The sequence below is a fragment of the Glycine max genome, chromosome 16, assembly GCF_000004515.6.
Source record: "Glycine max cultivar Williams 82 chromosome 16, Glycine_max_v4.0, whole genome shotgun sequence".
In the NCBI taxonomy this organism is placed as follows: domain Eukaryota; kingdom Viridiplantae; phylum Streptophyta; class Magnoliopsida; order Fabales; family Fabaceae; genus Glycine; species Glycine max.
This window is the reverse complement of record NC_038252.2, coordinates 3,858,560-3,879,824: the sequence shown is the minus strand read 5'-3', so window position 1 is coordinate 3,879,824 and position 21,265 is coordinate 3,858,560. Positions and strand designations below refer to the sequence as shown.

The window sequence follows — 21,265 nt, the reverse complement described above, 5'->3', positions numbered from 1 at the left end:
TTGAAACAACACATTCACAGCACACCCCCCCACCCCCCACACGTACACAACAACCAACAACAATAAACTCACACCATTACCGCATTCTCTCTTTCATTTCAAAAAAGAAAAAAAAGAAAGAAAGAAAAAAAGAGGAACAGAGAGCGATAACCAAAGGAAGGGTAATAACCCACCCCATATCTCTTTTCTCTTCTTCTTCGGAACCCTAAATTTCTCTCTTTCCGATGACGACCATGATGCTTTCGCCTTAGTTTCGTTTCTTTGCTCTCTCTCTCTCCCTCTCTCTCTCTCTCTCTCACTGTTTCCAACGTCTTTTTCCTCTTTCCACCACTACGCATTCTCCGCGCTTTCCACTCACGATCTTCACTTCGATCGCGATTCACCTCCCTGATCCCTTTCTATTTTCCGCAGCTTGCCGGATCGATCTGTGAGGTTGTTTATTTTTCCTTCTTTTTTTTTTTGTGTTTGGATTATCTGTGTTTTTTTCATTCTAAAACTTTGTGGATTTTTTTTTGTGTGAATCGGTTTGAGATGAGTGTGTGAGATGGTGGCTGCTGGAATTTTTTCAACGAAAATGTTGAATTTTGAATATTTGTGGTTTTCGGATGATCGGATTGAAGATTGGTTGGTTTTGTTCGTTGAGTGTTCAATCTGGTTTTGATTTTTTTTTTTTTTTGGTTTTTGTGGTGGTGGTGTTTCGGATGAAGCAATCGGTGGAGTTTGTTGGAATTTGTGTAATCTGTTTTAGTTATTATGGAGGATTAGGATAGGAACTTGGTAGTTTTTGTTTTCGATTTTTTTTGTGTGTATGTATTATTGGTTTTCTGCAAAATAGTTTAAGCTATTGACCGACAATGAGGATGATTTTAGAAGTGTGCGGTAAATTTGGAATGCAGAAAATGACGGTTTTCTATCTATGCTTTAAAGGACATTCTTTTTGGTTGTGGAGTATATTTTGCTGAAAGTAGAATCTTTTTTTTTCATGGTATCTACTGCTTTTTCAGTACGCTACTTTCTTTATGTTGTTATCTGAGGGCTAACTGAGGTTGGCTCCTTAGATATTTTTCTCGTGTTTAGATATTTTATTTCAGTTCAAGGTTTATGTTCTTGTTGCTGAAAAGGCTTATTGGTGAATGCTTTGAGCTCATTTTTGTGTTGACTTTGGTTTTTTTGTCATTACAGAGGAATTTTGCCATTATTTGGGGGTGACTGAAGTGGGCTATGATTTGAATGGAGAGAGGATGCCAGAGTTGAGAAGTGGAGCTAGAAGGTCGAAACGGCTTGGAGATCTTCAGCCTGGTCCACTGCCTGTTGATCAAGGAGAGAATTGGCAACAACCTGCTGCTCCGAATCGAACTAGGAGGAGAGTTGGAGGTGGTAGAGGAAGAGGTGGTAATGCCACAGCTGTAGGCAAAGGGCCATCACCAGCTGTACCCACAAGGCGAACTGCAGCTGGTAGAGGCCGCGGAGCAAGATTGATTGATCTGGACCCTGAACCTTGCGAAGTCTTGCCAGAACCTGTTGCTTTAGGGGCTCCGGAACCAGTTTACAATAACGTAGAGGTAGTGGCCAATAATAATATTGTGATGGAGGGTGGAAGTGGAGATAAGGTGGCGGGAGCTGAAGAAGAACCAAGCACAACTCCTGTCCCTGAGAGGGTATGCCCAAATTGCACATGACTTCTCTTGGATTGCATTATTGCCTTTCCCAAACATAACTGCAATTTCAATAATTATGATTGCTATCTTCGTTAATTTTCAATAAGTAACGATAATTATGACTGCTATCTTCTTTAATTTTCAAAAAGTATGCTGGGGTTGGGTATAATAGTTATACTATTTATTGCACTTATTGTCTTTTTTGTTTCTGTTAATGTGTTGGGTTTGGCTGTTCAGGAAATTTGAGTTTGTGATGGAGAATGTTTTAATTCATAATTTTAGAATAACGTTTATTATGTTCCACACTTATTCCAGACTGCATTGTAGTTGTTGTTTTTAGTTAATATAGATAGATTTGGCAGTACCTTACTTACCTTATCTGTGGTGTATATTTTCTCATTGATGCAGGTACAAGTAGGTAACTCTCCTATATATAAGATAGAGAGGAAATTGGGTAAGGGTGGTTTTGGTCAAGTTTATGTTGGCCGGAGGTTAAGTGGTGGCTCTGATCGAACAGGTCCTGATGCGGTTGAGGTATTATTAAGGATTCCAGTTTCTCATTAAGGTTGAATGAAGTATTAATGAACCTATACTGTATGATACATTGTTTTTTCTTATTTTAACTTTGTTTACAGGTTGCACTTAAGTTTGAGCACAGAAACAGCAAAGGTTGCAACTATGGGCCTCCTTATGAGTGGCAAGTATACAGGTAGGTAATCTGTTCTTTGTATTTAAACAACATTATCAAGAATACATGTTTTTTTTAATCTTCAGATGTTCTAATATTATTATCTAATTCTCACATTTGTAATTTGACATTGATAAGCACTCTGAATGGCTGTTATGGCATTCCCTGGGTTCATTACAAGGGTCGGCAAGGAGATTTCTACATTTTGGTGAGATATGGTTTGAACTTTACCATATCAGCATATGTTGATTTGCTCTTTGTTGTCTAAAGGAAAACAATATATTTCAGGTCATGGACATGCTTGGGCCCAGTCTTTGGGATGTATGGAATTCTGTTGGTCAACAGTAAGATTTGTACCCTCCCTTTTGTTAGTATAGGTTCACTTTTAATAGCTGCAATTTATTTAAACTCTTCCTATATAAGCCCCATTAACATTTTAGTTCTGGACAGAATGTCACCAAATATGGTTGCGTGCATTGCAGTAGAGGCAATATCAATTCTTGAGAAGCTCCACTTGAAAGGGTAAACCCTTGTGATAGTTTTTTCAATCCTGTCAACCTTTAACATTACCATTTATTTTGGCATGGTTGTGACTGACTAATTTTTATTAATGAAACTCGTATCATTGAATTAGGTTTGTGCATGGAGATGTGAAACCTGAAAACTTTTTGCTTGGTCAACCTGGATCAGCTGAAGATAAGAAGTTATATCTTATTGATCTTGGTCTGGGTATGTTGTCCATTCAAACCAGTTGTTGTTTATGTTGCGTTTAACTTTCTGCCTCACCACTTGGTACATGATATTTTCATGACTTATTAATGTCCATATGGCATGCATTGTCTTCAGCTTCTAGATGGAAGGATGCATCATCTGGTCTACATGTTGATTATGATCAGAGACCTGATATATTCAGGTTTGTATATTTTATGACTTGTTTGTCATGGCTATATTTTGCTTTTACATATTGATGATAATATGCCTTTTTGTGCAGGGGAACAATAAGGTATGCTAGTGTACATGCACATTTAGGTAGGACTGGAAGTCGAAGGGATGACCTTGAGTCACTGGCATACACACTAGTATTTCTCATAAAAGGGAGATTACCTTGGCAGGGTTATCAGGTATTTTTGTAGCATCTTGTTTTATATTGATTCCTTTTTTTTTTAACAGGTTTTATAGTGATTCTTGCTTCTTAGAAATTTTTTTTTATGACAATTTCTCCCTTCTTTTGGCCATATCTACAGGGTGACAATAAAAGTTTTCTTGTTTGTAAGAAGAAAATGGCCACTTCCCCGGAGTTGATGTGCTGCTTTGTTCCTGCTCCATTTAAGCAGTTTCTTGAAGCTGTTACTAATATGAGATTTGATGAGGAGCCCAATTATGCCAAGCTTATATCACTTTTTGAAAGCTTGATTGAACCATGCACTCCGTTGAGACCTATTAGAATAGATGGAGCTTTAAAGGTTGCTATGGTGTTTTTATTTTAGGATGTTAAGGTGTTATCTATTTTGTTTGATTACATTGTGTATAATAAGAATGCTAAATCTTTTTTACAAACAGGTTGGCCAAAAGCGAGGAAGGATGCTTATAAATCTGGAAGAAGATGAGCAACCTAAGAAGAAAGTGCGATTGGGGAGTCCTGCTACTCAGTGGATATCAGTGTATAATGCTCGCCGTCCCATGAAGCAGAGGTAATTAATACATCATTCTCTGTCTAGCTTGTTCTTAATAATGTTGCAGATTATTTGTTAAATCATAAACTTTTCTTGCTTTGATGCAAAAGCAGTTGAATGTTGTTGCTTGATTGAGGTGTTCTTTCTTTTTGCATGAAAAATGTGTTATAGCTCAGGAACTTTTAGCATTCCTGACTAGTGGGTTCGGGCTTTTCCCTGATTAGACTCACCTGTGAAGCCATAGGAAGTCAGCCATATAACAATGCACGTTGCAGCCTCAAATTCCTTCATCATGAAATTAGTCATCCTGCTTTACCTGACAATAGAAGGAAATGATATTGTTGCTTAGTTGGCCAATGTCATTAATTCAAAATAAAAAGCAAATATAGGAGTAAAAAGAGCATGCTGAGATGTCCGTGATAACTCATAGGTCTAACCTGACTTTTTTTTTTTTGGAAAGTTCAATAATCTAGTATTTAAGAACAAGTTGGAAGGAAATTTTGCAAATTAATGCTTCAAAATTTTTCTCCCTGAATTTTCATGATCATAAAATATGATTCTGTTACTAACCCCCATTATAATTTAAATGTTTAGAAACCTTTAATTCTTTAAATGAATTTACTTATTTTCAAACTACCTGATTTTGGGTTTGTGGATTTTTTTCCATCTGTATATATTGCTTTTATACTTATTGCACGACAATGCTCATTAAATACTAGTTTTAAAGAAAGCAGTAATGCTTTGTGATTACTAGTACGTGTTGTCGAAGTTGTCTTAAAAGGAGTACATGTATACAAAAGTGATTGCCTACTAGTATTTTTAGCCTGTGCATTGCACAAAATAAATGTTATTTTATACTACCAAAATTTATAATTTATAATAAATAAATAAATAACTTTAATATAATTAAAATTTGTAATAAATAAATATTTTTGAACATATAAATTATATTTTTAATTTATGATAAATAATTTATATTGTGATATATTGTTATTATCAATTATTGATAATTTCTTTTAAAAAATATTCAAATTAAAGTTAGAACTAAACATTCTGAAAATGATAGATTGATATTAAAAGCATAAGATCATATCTCAAATGCATATTAGTTGCATATTTGAAATTGATTTTTGATATTTTGTTATAGCTTGTTAAACAGTTCAATTGATATTAAAAACATGAGAATGGAGGGTGATGTTCACACTTCATGTGAGGAGTATTAAAATGAGAGCAATAGTGGAGCAATGATAGACTTAGACCTTTATATATAAGGGGATTGTATGCATTGGCTTATTCATTTAGAAACAAGTGTTTATTTTGCTTGGTCTTAAATAACAATTTCTCTGGTTGCAGATATCACTATAATGTTGCAGACACTAGGCTACGGCAGCATGTAGACAAGGGTATTGAGGATGGGTTGTATATAAGCTGTGTGGCCTCTGCAGCAAATCTGTGGGCTCTAATCATGGATGCAGGAACAGGTTTTTCTTCACAAGTTTATGAGTTATCCCCGGCCTTCCTGCACAAGGTGGGTTTTTTCTTCCTTGATTTATATAATTCATCTTTTGTTAAATAAATACGTATGAGTTAAATTAAATAATTGATGTCTTGGTGCTGGGCTGCTGGCATTTTGATCTCTCAGGACTGGATTATGGAGCAGTGGGAGAAAAATTACTATATCAGTTCAATAGCTGGCGCAGTTAATGGAAGTTCCTTGGTTGTCATGTCCAAAGGTATATAATATCTATAATTTTATGACCTACTCCTCCTTCACATACTATTGATTAATTTATTTTTGAAATGCCTTTGCAAAATCTCCTTGCTATTTTACTTGTCAATTGTCATTGCCACCATCACCTTCGGCACCCGTGTCTGATTTATAAAAATTTTATGTCCCTTTTTAGAATCTTTTATGCATAGGTGGTTTGAACTTTGAATAGATAATTTTTTTGTTCTCGTGGTGGTTGTCATGCCATTGGTTTTGTGCCTGAGAAAGTACAACTTGTAAGAGTACATCATTTACTGCAATTTGTTATTTTTAATGTCATTTTAAATTAAACTTGGCATTATGGATTATAGATGAAAAATTGATATTCTCCTTGTTCAATCTTTTTCATCCTTTATGCAATTCAATTGCTACCTAATGATAATGAAATTTTGTTGCGAACAATAGTTATAGCTGATAAAGCAAACTTTTTAAATTATTTTCCAGAGAGTTGCTTTTGTCCTATTATTTTAGCTCGTTTAACTTCTGTGATGAAAGGAACATCAACTGTTCTTCAGAATTTATGACTTTATATTTATCTCATGTTTGAATCCTTTACTTTATAGGAACTCCTTACACGCAGCAGTCCTACAAAGTGAGTGAATCATTTCCTTTCAAATGGATAAACAAGAAGTGGAAAGAAGGATTCCATGTTACCTCAATGACTACTGCTGGCAGTCGCTGGGGTGTTGTTATGTCCAGGAATGCTGGGTATTCTGATCAGGTATCTATATCTTTTCACCTTTGATTTTTGGTTATGTATGAATTTTTAAAATCCACATTGTTGAATTTGTTTTTGTTTGATGATGCAAGGTTGTGGAGCTTGACTTTTTGTATCCCAGTGAAGGAATCCATCGTCGATGGGAGAATGGTTACCGGATTACTTCTATGGCTGCTACTAGTGATCAGGCAGCCTTCATACTGAGCATACCAAAACGCAAATTACTTGATGAAACTCAGGAGACACTGCGTACATCTGCTTTCCCTAGCACCCATGTTAAGGTATTTCCATGTCTTTTGTCCTGTTAATCTACTATTGTTATGTTGGGAAGTATGCAGTTTTATCATGCATGTTGGTGTTTGCAAACCCATATTTTGGTTGGTTATTTGTTAAATTAATTAGTCAATCTTAATTGAGAATATTGTGAGGACTGATGGCATCTGGTTAAAAATTAGATTGAAACTTGAAAACGAATAAAAATATCTTAAATTACTATGATGTAAATCCTTTTTTTTTATGGCAAAAAGGGAAATAAAATCTTTGATAGTTTTCTATAGTATGCTACTGCTGATATTTGTTATCCTCTCGAAGTATTTAATATCTCTGATATATTTTGGTTCCTTTTCCATATTTTTTTTATTAATTTAATTGGAGAATCTTAGTTGATGATCTGATGAGTACTGATAGCTTCTTGTTTAGAATAATCTGTGTCATACCTTGAGAAGGATTTGTTAAAATAATACCAAAATTTCTGTAATTTGCAAATCGTGTCTGTTTTCATGGCTAGAAGTAAAGGAAAAGATAAAAATAAAATCCTGATTTTTCTGAGGTGTGCTACTGCTGTTGATGCTCTCCAGAGTTTTCCCTCCCTAGGTATTAATATATTCTTTGATGCCTTTGCAGGAAAAATGGGCCAAGAATCTCTACATTGCCTCTATATGTTATGGGCGAACTGTTTGCTAGCTTCTGTAGTGAACATTTGCTGTATCATGAAAAATGAAGCAAAATTATAGTGATGAGAATATTTCATGATTATTAAAGTTGAATGGGTAGGTTTGCTTTTGACCCCAGATCCCGTCAAAAAAATCCCCCCCTCATAAAAATTTCGTTATAATTGTATAAAGAAATCAAAAGGTAAAGGAGGAAAGGCAGAGTGAGTTATGCTGGTGGAAGCGATGATGATCTATTGAAGAGTATTAACGTCACAGCGTTGGCTATTTTGGCCATGTTTTCATGGTTGTGCTTTAAACAATTTGAGAATTTTGTATGTAATGGTATAAATTTTTACCTACATCAAACTTAAACAATGAATTCTAAGATATAATGATTTCTAGATTTGCAAGAGCAATTATCTGCGATCCTGGACCTTAGTGGTGTGGTCGGTACGCACTCTAAACGACATAATAATCAATGGGGGGTCATATAGTGCTCCAAAGGGCATTTTCTTCTTGAGTAGTCAGCGTGTGCTGTCGTCTGTGATTGTGTTTAAAACTGTTTATTATTGAATGTCCTTTTCCAACAGCTACCCTCTTCATTTCTTTTGACCGTGCTAGAGTAATGGACTATGGTGTGTGGAGAGGGTTAGGTGGAACCTACCTACGTTTGAAGTATAGTTTTATGACTACATTTAGTAACATAATGATAGGGTCCTTAATTATCCAATCTTGAAGGTGAATGTCGTCAGTTTAGCAGTTTTGTTGGAGTATTTGGTCTAGTATAAGCTACTTTGGAAGTTTTTCTCTACTAAATCATTTCCTTGTACGAAGATAGCTGGACCAATACTGAAATTGCAGTACAGCAGATAGACATAAAGAGAAAGTATGAGATCCCCAAGGGTTTCCTCACTCCCTTGGGATCCCTCCTCACTCACGCTGCAAGAGCAGACCTATTAGAATCTCAGTTCTCAGGATAACAACTTAACAGTAGTGAATTAATAGGTATATATAGATAGTTCTGTCATAATGACAAATGCCGCAACTAGACTATCTACATGAGGTTGCAGTTGGAGATCTGCATCTCTTACAATACTCTAATACCCCCTCAAACTCAAGGCGGGTGAGTGCTTGTTAAGGGCTCAAACACGTTGAGTTTGCCTCTTAAGTATAAAAACCTGGTTGGAGAGAGAAGTTTAGTTAGGGGCATATGTCCACTAATCAAGAGTAGAAATGTGCTAAACCACCAAGTGCTTTGCTAAAACCTTTTCTCAAACAAAAAACCATCAATTTCCATATTCTTGTTCTTGCATGGAGAATCGGGTTGTGAGCAAGAGCAACAACACCTTGGTTGTCGTAGAGTTCTATTGGAGTGGTGAAAGGAACACCCAATTTAGTCAACAGGGATTTATGCAATGACTTGGGCGAGGCTACTATATTTTGCCTATGTGTTGGACCTAGCCACAACTTGTTGTTTGAGGGATCACCAGGGAATTATGTTTGGACCAAAAAATATAGCAGCAGCCAAGGTGGACTTTCGGTCATCAATATTTGAGGCCCAATCAACATCACAAAGGCCTCTTATAGTGAAGGGTTGATCAGGAACACTGGTTTCAAATGCAAACCATGATGAGCGGATCCCTTTAGATACCTTAAAATCCTCATGATTGCTACCCCTTTAGACTCCAAGGGATTTGCCATGAATTGGCAATTTTTGTTGACAACAAAACTGATCTTAGGTCGAGCTATAGTGGTGTACTACATGGAATTAGAAAACATATCTGAACCCGACTTAGTTAATTTGGAGCTTGATGTCATGGGTAAAGAAATTGATTGAGCCTTGATCGTCTTTGTTTTATGAAGTAAATCCTGTATGTATTTGCTTTGAGCAAGAAGCATAGAATTATCTGGTAGAGTCTTAACCTCAATGCCCAAAAGTAGTCTAATTTCCCAAGTTGCTTGAGAGAGAAGGTGGTGACCAAAAGAGGTCAAAAAAGAATTGCTAACTACAATCATTGTTGGATCTTAGTGAGCTTTGACACCATGTTAGAATCTCAGAGTTCTCAGGATAACAAATAGAGGGAATTGAAAAATGATAAGAGGTTTTTTCATTAACCACTTACCAATAGTGAACAAATAGGTATATATAGACAGTTCTATCTTAATGACAATTGTCACAACTAAGTTGGAGAACTGCATCTCTTACAATAAGACCTATTTGACAAAAGGGTGTAAAATACCCAAGTTTAATACTACACAACTTAAGGAGATGCAAGATATGGTGGTGTATTGGTGTTAGAGACTACTGAATAACTTCGATGGATATAAATGAAACTTACAACATGGTCACACTTGAGCTTAAATGCTATAAAAAGGCATCAAAGCAAGAAGTGTATAGGGGTCAACGAAATGATAGAAGAAATTAAAATGATTGAAAAGAATAATACTTGGAAGCTTGTAGATTTCTCACAAGGAAAAGGAGTAAAATAGGTGTATTAAACAAAGCTCACCCTAATAGCTGAAGGCTACTCACAACAACCTGGAGTTGACTATAATGAAACATTTACCCTAGTTGCTCGCCTAGGCACAATCAAAACATTAATAATTCTCGTAGAACAAAAATGGTGGAGCATCTACCAATGTAAAAAACAAGACAATACATCAAATATATCCTATATAGTGTAAGAAAAAGGAATGAATTGTTGGTACTCAATCACATAATGAGTTTGTGCCTATTGAGCAAAGACTTTTGTTACATTATATAAGAAATGTATCAACTATTAAAGGAACAATCATAAAGTTCATGGTTAATATTGGTATAAAAGTTACAAAGATCTTAAGTTATTTAAAAGAGTAAGTTGGTTGATTCAGTAAACTTGGTCTGAGTGTGAAAGATATGCAAAATTATGTCTACTTTAATGGTTGAAATTGAGGTAACTTAGTCATTAGTGAATCTCATGAAGAGTAAATTTATACAAGATTCGATGTTCTCCTATAGTGTGTAGTTAAACCAAGAATCATGCTTGACTAATGTCTTTTGGAGAGAAGGAAATCTAAAGTTGATTATGATTTGCTTTGGGGATGTAGTGGTTTTTTACTCCACTTACCATACTAATAAATACAAAGTGACTTGTGCCCTTTTATTAGTGTAAATCATCATTGGCAAAATAGATGGTTGTTACTTTTGAATTTCAGTCGAGCTTATATATTGAGACATTGTTCCACACATTAAACTCCAATCTCAAGTATCGCTGATAAAAAAAAAACTCCAATCTCAAGCAAATTCCACGTTACTTCTTGAGCTTCTCTGTCTTGAGTTTCCAGAACAAGATTATAGAAACATTACGGTAAAGAAGCTAACAATTGTTCATTAAATTATTGTTATAGGTAGAGTATTCTTCCAAGGCCCCATTCATGTGCTCATAAATCTTGGACCTTGCATTTTTTTACCATCTTTTCAAGAAGTATTGGTCGGGTATTCTCTAAATGTGTATGAATGAGGAAATTTAAAATTCTGAAAAATTTTAAATTTCAAGAATTTTAAATACTTCAATTGAAATTCTTTTATTTTTAAAATTTTATGTTTGGATAAAAAAAATTAAATTCGAGAATTTTTAACATTTTAAGGATTTCAGGAACTTTCAAGTAGAAGAGATGATAAAATTAGTAAGGAAATACGCGAACATTTTAGAAGATCTTTTTGTAAGAAGAAAATCTCAATTTCCCACGTTTTAGAAGGAATTGAATTTTCACATTTTTAATTGTTTAAAATTTTGTTTTAAAATTCTAAAAATTTAAATTCTTGAAAAAAAACATCCAAACAATGAATTTTAGATTACAGAAATTCAAATTCTCTAATAAATTATTTTCTTCAATTAAAATTCTCTATCTAAACACATTCTTAATGTTGTAAATTCACAAAACTATAAAGAATGCCTATATAATCAAACTTAAAGGCACGTGGTTGGTAATTGGTATAAGTTATAAGCTTAATATTTGTTATGCATAACTTTACCAAGAAAAGTGTCTTTGAGCTCATTAATTTCAAATGACTAACATTTATTAGGCTTCGTATTTTCCTAACACATATAAAATTATTATAATTTTTTCCTATAAAAGTGACAAATGAGGGGAAATTAGTGCCAAACCATTATTTAGAAAGGATAATCATATTGTTATAAAACAACAACAATTAATAATTCGAGAAGAAAGACAAATTATAGAAATGTGAAAAAATGGATGTATAACACATTAAGAAGATAAAGAAAAGTAAAATAAGCAAAGGAATAATGGGTTGTCATCATATACATAAATGCTTTGATGAGGAGGTAACAATGGTTGTGTTGATGTGGAGAGGCAACAAAGAGATTTTTTTCCCCCAAATGGTCAATACTTGTTTCGTTTTGGGGTGGTTAGCATATAATGTTGTTTAGAAACACTGGTGAGGGAACAAAATTGATGATGGCTTACCACAACTCTGTTCCTAATGTTTCTAGCATTTAATTGTAGGATGTTTTGCTTTGGAGGACAAGTAGTCAATCTGGTTATCTAAGTAATATTTAGAAACTTGTCCTTTTTTATTGAATCAATCATTTTCTTTTATTTTAATTTAATATTATTCTATTATTTATTACTATTGTTATTTGAATAAGGTATCCAATTTTTATTAGATGTGTCCAACACCTAAGATTTAAGGTAGTGTCTATAGAAGTGTTACTCTTGTTTTCCAATACACATTTTAAGCGGTGCTCTGTTTAAGTTTTGTTACTTTTCTTAAACATATTTTAATGAGTAAATCAAATTTAAATCTTAAGTTTTAAAACAATTTAAAATCCAGTCTAAGCAGCCAATTTCTATCATAGTTTGTGCTGAAAGCAATGACGTAATTCTCACGTTGAAGAATTTGCTCTACAAATAAAAAATTAATTTTTATTCCAAATAATATCCAATACACCAAGCTTGTTTTTTCTCCGTTGTGAGTGGATTAATGACATTATTTTTTATCTATTACACATATATATTATTTTTTATCTATTACACATATATTTTATAGAAGGCAAATCTTTTTATTGCTTCAACTCATACTCTCCAAAATGTAGATTCAAATCTAATAGCTCCGAATAAATAAATATATGCATTAAAATATGAAGACTTTTTATTCCACAATGATGTAAATACTTTTTCATTATTTCATATACTAGGGATTTCATTTGAAAAAAAAAAGCTCTATATTAATGAATTTGAGTCCCCAACAATGGTTCACATGAACAAGATCTTGTAGCATTTATGAACGAGGCCCATATTTTGTCATTGATAAGAGATTTTTTTTTACCAAAATATAAATTGAATTGCAGTTTGAAGAAGGGGAGAGTTCTCAATTTGTGATAGATAGAAGAGAAATTTTTCAATCACATATTTGTCCTACTAAAATATAATTTCCTTGGACGTTTCTATTTGAGTGTATTGAAAGCCCAACGAATTGGACTTCCCCTATTGGACCGGGTTATTTACTTCACAGAAAATAAGCTTTTTCGGAACAAGAAAATAATACATATAATAAAGAATGAACTTCAAGACATTGTTCGAGTCAAAGATAATTACTATGACCAATAAAAAACTTTCCTACTATTTAATGTAATTGCAAATTTAAGATTCAAATTTATTATCACAGATTAAATTAAATAACTTCACGTGACTTGATTTGTGCATTCCATGGTCTTTTTTTATCGTTTTTTTTATTATCTATTAATTATTTATAGTTTAATTTTATTTTACTTCACAAAATTTGAGAGAGAGCCCCTTATTTTAAATGGGCCTCGGGTCCTATTGTATGTGGGAAATTGCTTCCTACACCCTATTCTATGCTTCTTGCACCCAATAGGAACCCTGAATGGATTATATTACCCTTCACAGCAACCTGCTGCCCCTATGTCCCAACCCACCTCTTTTTCAAAACCACCATCACCACCACATCTTCCTACTCACCTAAATCTTCATGACATCAAAACCCTTTACCAAGTAGTAGCGATCGTGGGAAAGAGGGGTAAGGCATTATTGTCGAAGACGAATTTTTAGAAAGGCATATTGCGCGTTGCAAGGACGCAATGATTGTGAGAGAGGAAGGCAACAACATCAAGGGGTGCCATTGAGGAATTTCATGGAGGTGTTATGGAATAACGAGAGCAAACCCACCCTTCCCTCTGCTTTGACCAAACTCATGTTTTGCTCCACCATTGCCAGCAAATGAAAGGTCCTCCCAAGCCTCAATCTCCCATTGTGCTTCTTAGGTTTGCCCTGAGCTTCAGAATCCCCATTTTCAAGAAGCAAAACCAAGCCCCTCCATAAAATATTGAGCACTTTAATAATGAAACCATGGTATTCATAATGAAACCAAACTCCTTCCTCCATAATAGAAAAAAAACATATGCATACAATCATTTTAGGATTATGAAATCTAAAATATACAAAAAAATAATAATTGACTTCCAGATTGCCCATTCCAAAATTATGCATACATAATTCTAGAACAAGTAATCCAAAATATATATAGGTTTTTGGATTACATATTCCAAATTTATGCATGATTTTGTGTATTCAGAATTCTCCAAATCTGGAACTATAACTATATCCAAAAAAAAATAAAAATTGAAACTCCCATTAAGGTGATGTTGGGATATTTATAAACAAGGAGGTGCAGTTAGAAATAAAGCATGCAGGAAGTAATTTTCTTCAATGTGTGCCATTTGGTCCCAAAATGCCCAGTAACGGCCCAAAAACGAAAGCATTCGTTTCCCTTCAAAACCCTATTTCCCATTGCGTTGCTTCAAAACCCTAAACCTAAACCCCCAAGCGCTGCATTGGTCATCCATTGTTGGAACATTCTCTGATTACCAAACAATGAGACCCCCGAGAGGCGGTGGACGCGGCGGCGGATTCAGAGGTGGCCGCGACGGTGGTGGTCGCGGCAGAGGTGGTTTTGGTCGCGGCGGAGGTGGTTTTGGTCGCGGCGGCGGCGGCGGATATCGTGACGAAGGACCACCCTCCGAAGTCGTAGGTTGTTTCTTCTTCCATTTTGAAACTTCAGAAGCGTTTCAATTTCTATGTTCTCTGTTGGGTATTTCATCAACCGTGTTTGAAGATTGAAAAAAAAATGTGCTTTGTGGTGTTTGCTGCTAATGACATGATTTCGTTTCTGGGTTTTGATAATTTGCAAGGAAATAACATAACTTTATCTAGCTTAGTTAAAAAAAGATTTTTATTTTTATTTTTGTGTTGTTTATCTTTTTAATTCATTTGGTGTATATGCAGAGGTGTCATCTTTTATGCATGCATGCGAGGGAGATGCAGTGACAAAGCTTACAAATGAGAAAGTTCCCTTTTTCAATGCTCCTATTTATCTGAAAAACATGACTCAGATTGGGAAAGTTGATGAAATATTTGGCCCCATCAATGAAGCTGTGGGTTTCTCTCATTTTTTGTTTGTTTGTTTTAACATGTTGGTTGCTTCTGTTATTTTTTTTGGTCTGTTATGGAACTGAGTTTTGATGTTATCTGGTGCTTCGTTGGTGAACATGCAGTACTTCTCAATTAAGATGATGGAAGGGATTGTTGCTACTTCTTATTCATCCGGCGACAAGTTTTATATTGATCCAAGGAAACTGTTGCCTCTTGCAAGATTTCTTCCACAACCCAAGTATGGTCTCTTTGCATCTCATTGCTATAAATTAACTTGTCTATAAATTATGTAATTAGTTTGCTCACTAAAAAGTAGTAGATTAAGATTTCTTCCTTATTTCTTTTTATGTTTCTGATTGCCCTTCCATTTTTTTGTTTGATTTTCATGTCCATCCTTGTTTTTGGTGAATATGAAAGATTTTTGTTTGATGGTTACTACATTGGTATCTTACATGTCCAATCATGTTTACTAAGCTTGCCACATTCATAAACTGTTTCGTATGCTGTTATAGTTGTCTGTGTTTGCTGTGCATGCTTTAACAACTTTCTTCTATGTGTACTTGTGTTTGCAGTTATGCAAACATCTGTTTTATGTTGTTGTAAGCATGTTATGCTTCTATAATACATAGAGCAACGGTTGTTTGTGCAGCTATAATGTTGAAAGTGAATATGATAGCCTTCCTGTAGTCTCTTGTGATATATATTTTGCTTAAAGGATTCTCTTTTGAATTCTAGATCCTAGTTTCTATCAAAGTGATTTATTAAACAAAATGTTACTGCTTTTGACAATGGTTTTTAGTTGGTTGTTCTTTATATCCTAAAAAAGAAGGGAAAAAGAACAAAAAACTCCTTTTAGGCTTTTTTAATTATGGTAAGCAAGGAAATATTAGCTGACAAATAATCAAAGCTGAAATTCCGTTCCTGATCTTTTCTATGTACACATTAGATATTAGATATGCGACTATTTTTAGAGCTGGCACTCCCCCTAAATATCTTGAATTTTGTTTTATGGAATTTCCCTTATTTTTGTATCAATTATGTGTAATATGCCATTGAATATTTTCGTGCAATTTGTTTATATCAAAATAAAATGCTTTAGAAATAAAAACATTGTTGATAGATGTTTAAGCATCTTTGCCAACAAATTGTTGATTTTTGGTGGCTTTGAATGGTATTAAAATGGTTGGTAAGTTAACATTATTTGTTGATTCTTGATGCAGGGGACAATCAGCTGGTAGAGGTGGTGGTGGAGGTGGTCGTGGTGGATTTAGAGGTGGCCGTGGAGGTGGTGGTTTTCGTGGAAGGGGGGCTCCAAGGGGTGGGAGAGGTGGTCCTCCCAGGGGTGGTGGACGAGGTGGTGGTTTCAGGGGAAGGGGGAGATCATAGAACAATTTTATGTAATGTTTTTCACATTGCTGCAGTTTTTCTCCTTTGGAGATAACATAGATGTTGAATTGACTTTTTATTTCTTATGCATCGAGTTCATGTTGGTTGATTATGTTGTTATCATTATGGGGAAGTCGATTGATTTGTGTAGTCTCTATAGAAATTGTGCTTGATTCTATCAATTAAAATCGAAATGGAAAGTGGAAACTGGATACAGTGTGCGTGTAATCTCTACTTAAGAGTTAAGAGGGGGAAAACCAATATCTTCAAAAATAATCCCTTAAAAGGACCTTGTGCGTCAAAGCAGTGTGAGTGTGTGACACGAGTAAAAGCATGAGGTAATGGTTGGTTTTATTTTTTGAAAGTAATTTTACTTGTGAAGGATTAATCACTTAATGGGATTCTATAATGACAAGCAGTGTTAAGCAATTCAAGTAGCATTATTTTGCCATTGGAGAATAACTTTTTGGAGTATGAAGAAATCATGGTTGCTATATAGAATTATCGGTGTTTTCTACAATGGGATATACTTATTTTAGAATATTTATCAATAAAATGTTATTTAATTACAAATTAAAACTAATTTATTTTTACAATGGCCTCTTCAATCATCTTTTATTTTGGTTCATTTCCCCTTTTTTAGGTATGATAAATTTTTCTTAATTTCTTATCACTTTCAATTTATTATTATCTATTTTTAACTTGAGTTTTAATATTTTTTTTTTAAATTACCCATAATTAAAAAATAGTCTTATATCAATATAATTTTTACTCAAATATAATTTTGATTCTTATAATTTTGTGTTTTTTTCATTTTCATTCCTATATTTTTTTTAATCCTTATAAAATATGTTTATTTTATTTTTAAAATACTTTTTTACTGTTCAAATTATTTATAATACTTTAAGAAAAAAAATATTATTTTCTTGCAAGGACTAAAATAATTTTTTTATAGGATGAAAATAAAAAAATGTTAGATTACAGTAGCTAAACATTATATTTAAGCCTATATAATTTTTAAAGGCTAAAATATGCTCTTAGTTTTTTATTATATTCAGTTTAGTGTTCTTTGTTTTAAAAGATTTAATTTAATCCATTAGGTTTATAAAGTGAGTGAAAATGATTATTTTAAAATAATTATTATTCATTTTGGAAGGTTATAAATATCATAAAATAAAATGGACAAACTAAATAACTCCTAAATTTATCTTCTTTTTTTTTTTAATTATATCTCTTAGGCATGAATTGGTTGAGTGGAGGAGAAGAGAATGAAATAAAATTGAGAAAATATTTAAATTTAAGTTATAGAGATGTATTTGATTAAAATGTTAAAAGAATATTTTGACACAATTTTTTTTTATAGATTTTAAAAGACTTATAAGAATGTAATGACTTTTAAGATTTTTTTAAAAGACTTTTATGATTAGGATTTTATAGTTCAGATTTTAATAGATTTCTAAAATATAAATTCATAAAATTTGAAAGAACATTGTGAATTTTTAAAATGTTAAAGGACCCCTTGAATTAAAAAAACATTCAAAATTATTGATAAAAATTCATGAATTTTGTTCACCTAACACTTTAAATAAAATTTATCTTATACAAAGAAACTTAGATATGTTACATATCAATTTTTCCTATTATATTTACAAACACAATAATTTTTTATTTTTTTTTATCATCAATCATATTAATTGTATAGAAATATATATCACAATGTTTACAAGTAACATGCATACTTGTAGGCATTCCCAATATATTCATAATTTATATGTATAACCATGTTCTCAAGATGTCCAAAATTTAAAGAATAAGGAAGATTTCTCATATCACATGTTCTAAGACATGTTGACTATCAGTTGAAAGAGTAAAAGAAATTATAAATGTCTACCACTTTCAATAAAGAGATAAAGAATTATGTGTGACGAGAGAAGAAAAGCATGTCAATTGGAAAAAAAAGAAAAGAAAAAACAAGTCTTATGAAATCTCAAGGGTTTTAATGAAATTGTTTAATGTGTATTTTCTATTAAAAAGTTTCATGATGAAATCCATTAAAATCATCTTAAGAAGAAATCCATCAAAATTTGTATACTTTTAAATACTAGAAGACTTCTTTTTAAATTGTAAAAAATCTTAATTGAATACCAACAAATTTTATTAATTTTCTTAAAAAATCCTAATAGTCTTAATTGAATACCAGATGATTTATTTCTATTATTTAAAAAACTTCTTTATTATTAATGGTGTCATGTTGAAAACTATGGCCAAAGTGACTAAAACATAGTATGGATTTGGAGTTTTATTAATGGTGTCATGTTGAAAATTGAATGAAGATGGAATTAATGGTCTTTTCGGGGGTAAATTGCTTTAAATTTTAAAATGACTCGGTTGGAGTGGTCCTTGTCATTAAGACTTATGTGCAGATTGGCTAAAGAAATTTGTTGGAGGGCCACACAACAGTCTCATATTCTAAGTCTGCATAAATATATTTAAATGTACATGATGATGGTGTGATGATAAGGTGTCTCAGTTCATGTCTTAAATATATGAATGAAATCAGATTATGTGTGGGGCTAGTTTTTTTCATTATTAATAACTATTAATAGTAGTCAGTACTCATGCATTTCAAATTCTTGTTTGTTAAGAGGTTTAAACCACCTGATCTGATACAATGATTTGAATGTCTAGTTTTCTTGATAAATAGTTAGTGAACCCTTATGCAGTTCAATAGTAAGTACTGTCTGCTTTGGATTTTTTTTCAAGCAATAACAGTTTCACTCTGATCCAAGGAGTAACATGATTTACCTTTGGTGAGCTTTGATTAATGGAAAATGGAATTGAGTTTTGTAACTAAAAATGCAGTAGATTGACTAAGTTTGTCTGTTGTAAACTATCATTTTTATTTTCTTACTTCCATAATATAAAAGTATGTTATTTAACACATAAAAACAATTATTTCTGCAGAACAGTTGCTTTGGATCATCTGGGATTGGATCACTTGCTTTCGACATATTTTCATGTCTTCTCAAGATATTTCTGTAGAACAAAAATATATTTACTTGTGCTGTGATATGATGTTCTGTAAACTTGTTTGATTTGTTAATCTGAATTCTCTGTTGCTTTATTTTCTAAATTGGTTTATTCTCTGTTAATCCGATTTCTCTGCTTGTTGTTTTATGCAGAACAGGCTCTAAGTTAATTTGAATTCTCTGATTAATGCTACCAAGGTCTTAATTACTTTTCTGAATTTTCTGATTTGTGAAGGATTCACTTCTCTGATGTGTAATCTGAATTTTCTGTGCAAAACTTGAATGTCTTATTTACTTGTCTGTTTTCATCTTGGATGCAGGAATTTAACTGGACTGCAAAATGGTAGATCAGGAGGAGCAAGTGGCAATGCTCCAACCCCACCACCAGCATTAGAGGGATTTGAAGGAGTATAAGGACTTTACCAGCTCAAACTCTTGAAAGTATCTACTAAGAACCCAAAAATGGAAATACACAAGAAACAAAAAACTATTGTCCTTGAAGAACAGAGTGAAAGTGATCGCCATAGTGCTATTTCATTCAAGCCTGTGGAATTTAGCCAAGAACTCACTAGATATAAACTTGCTAAGTGATAATTGTTGATGAACTTCCTCTCAAGTTTGTTGACAACTTAGGATTTAGAGAATTGTTGGGTACTGCTCAACCTCGATTTAAAATTTCTACTCGTGTCATTGTTGCTAAGGATTGTATGCAAATTTTTATTGAAAAGAAAGTGAGATTGCAATCTTTTTTGCCAATGAATTATCAGATGGTTTCACTCACCACTGATACTTGGACTTCTATTCAAAACTTGAATTATATGTGTGACTGCACTTTACATTGATGAGGGGTGTGAGTTGAATAAGAAGATACTGAGTGTTGGTTTGATTGGTGATCATAAGGGGGGAACCATATGGAAAGCTTTAGAGAAGTGTATCAAAGAGTGGGGGATTACCAAGATCTGCACTGTGACTATAGATAATGATTTTGCTAATCAGACGACTTTAGCATATCTAAAGAGAAATTATGACTGCTTGGAACATATACTCCTTATTGGGTGGGGATTACATGCATGTAAGGTGTTGTGCTCACATATGGAATTTGATTGTTTGTGATGAGATGAAGGAGATAGATTGCTCTATTGCTAGGATAAGGGCTTCTTGTAAGTATGTAATGTCATCTTCAACTAGAATAGCTTGTTTTAAAAAGTGTACACTAGAGGCTAACTTAAATGTTAAACAATTGCTTGTGCTAGATGTGCCAACTAGATGGACTTCAACATATTTGATGTTGCAAACTGCTGAAAAATATGAGAAGGCATTTAGTTATCATGATGATAATTCCTTTGTACATGCTCTTGATGTTTGATAATTGTGAAATTTAAGTTTAATTGATAGTCAATTTTGAATAAAAAAGATTATAATTTCTTCACTTTAATGTTGTTTTTAATGAAATAATGAGGAATTTAATATCATTGTAATTTTTTACCAATAAGATTCAAAAGAAGAAAATTGTGCTTTGTAAGAAAATTGATGCAAAAACTTGAAGAAAAAAAAAGTTGAAGATTGGGAGAGTTCACTTAGTGCACAAGAAAAACCCAACACGTCTCCTCACTTAGCGGTTAGCTCACGCTTAGCGCGAAGAAGACCCACAAGAAAGTCCAGAAGGCCCGCTTAGCGCAAGCTACCTTAGGAAGCAAAAAAAAAATAAAAATACACCGAGACTCCAAACCCTTTAATAAATACATCCTAAGCTTGAATATGTCAAATAGGGGAAAACCTCTCTATATCAATTATTCCCTTCTCTTCCTTTATCCATCCCTTCCTTTCTTCTATCCACATCAACCCCATGTAAAGTCTCTCATGGAAATAGAGACTAAACTTCCATTGTTGGGAGCGTGATAGACCTAACTCTTGTAATGTAATTTTGTACTATTGTCTATTTAATACAATCTCGTTTT

The 21,265-nt window shown here is 33.2% G+C and overlaps 2 protein-coding genes across 3 annotated transcripts; both read left to right on the top strand.

The window, feature by feature from the left end:
- LOC100801967 (casein kinase 1-like protein HD16) lies at nt 1-7,575 on the top strand. 2 transcript variants are annotated; one of them, XM_003548702.5, is made up of 17 exons: nt 1-432; nt 1,183-1,658; nt 2,067-2,192; nt 2,294-2,367; nt 2,485-2,554; nt 2,635-2,690; nt 2,797-2,868; nt 2,981-3,075; nt 3,193-3,259; nt 3,338-3,467; nt 3,591-3,809; nt 3,907-4,037; nt 5,373-5,547; nt 5,662-5,752; nt 6,351-6,508; nt 6,598-6,786; nt 7,409-7,575. In XM_003548702.5, the coding sequence occupies exons 2-17, from the start codon at nt 1,242-1,244 to the stop codon at nt 7,466-7,468; spliced, it is 2,130 nt and encodes a 709-aa protein (XP_003548750.1). In that variant the 5' UTR covers nt 1-432; nt 1,183-1,241; the 3' UTR covers nt 7,469-7,575. The 2 variants fall into 2 exon arrangements, with proteins under 2 accessions (XP_003548750.1, XP_006598981.1); XM_006598918.4 differs by having other exon boundaries at nt 40-161.
- A 6,679-nt stretch (nt 7,576-14,254) lies between these two features.
- LOC100799823 (putative H/ACA ribonucleoprotein complex subunit 1-like protein 1) lies at nt 14,255-16,390 on the top strand. Its single transcript, XM_003548701.4, has 4 exons — nt 14,255-14,491; nt 14,746-14,894; nt 15,015-15,130; nt 16,113-16,390. The coding sequence occupies exons 1-4, from the start codon at nt 14,335-14,337 to the stop codon at nt 16,276-16,278; spliced, it is 588 nt and encodes a 195-aa protein (XP_003548749.1). The 5' UTR covers nt 14,255-14,334; the 3' UTR covers nt 16,279-16,390.
- The last annotated feature ends 4,875 nt before the right edge of the window (nt 16,391-21,265 follow it).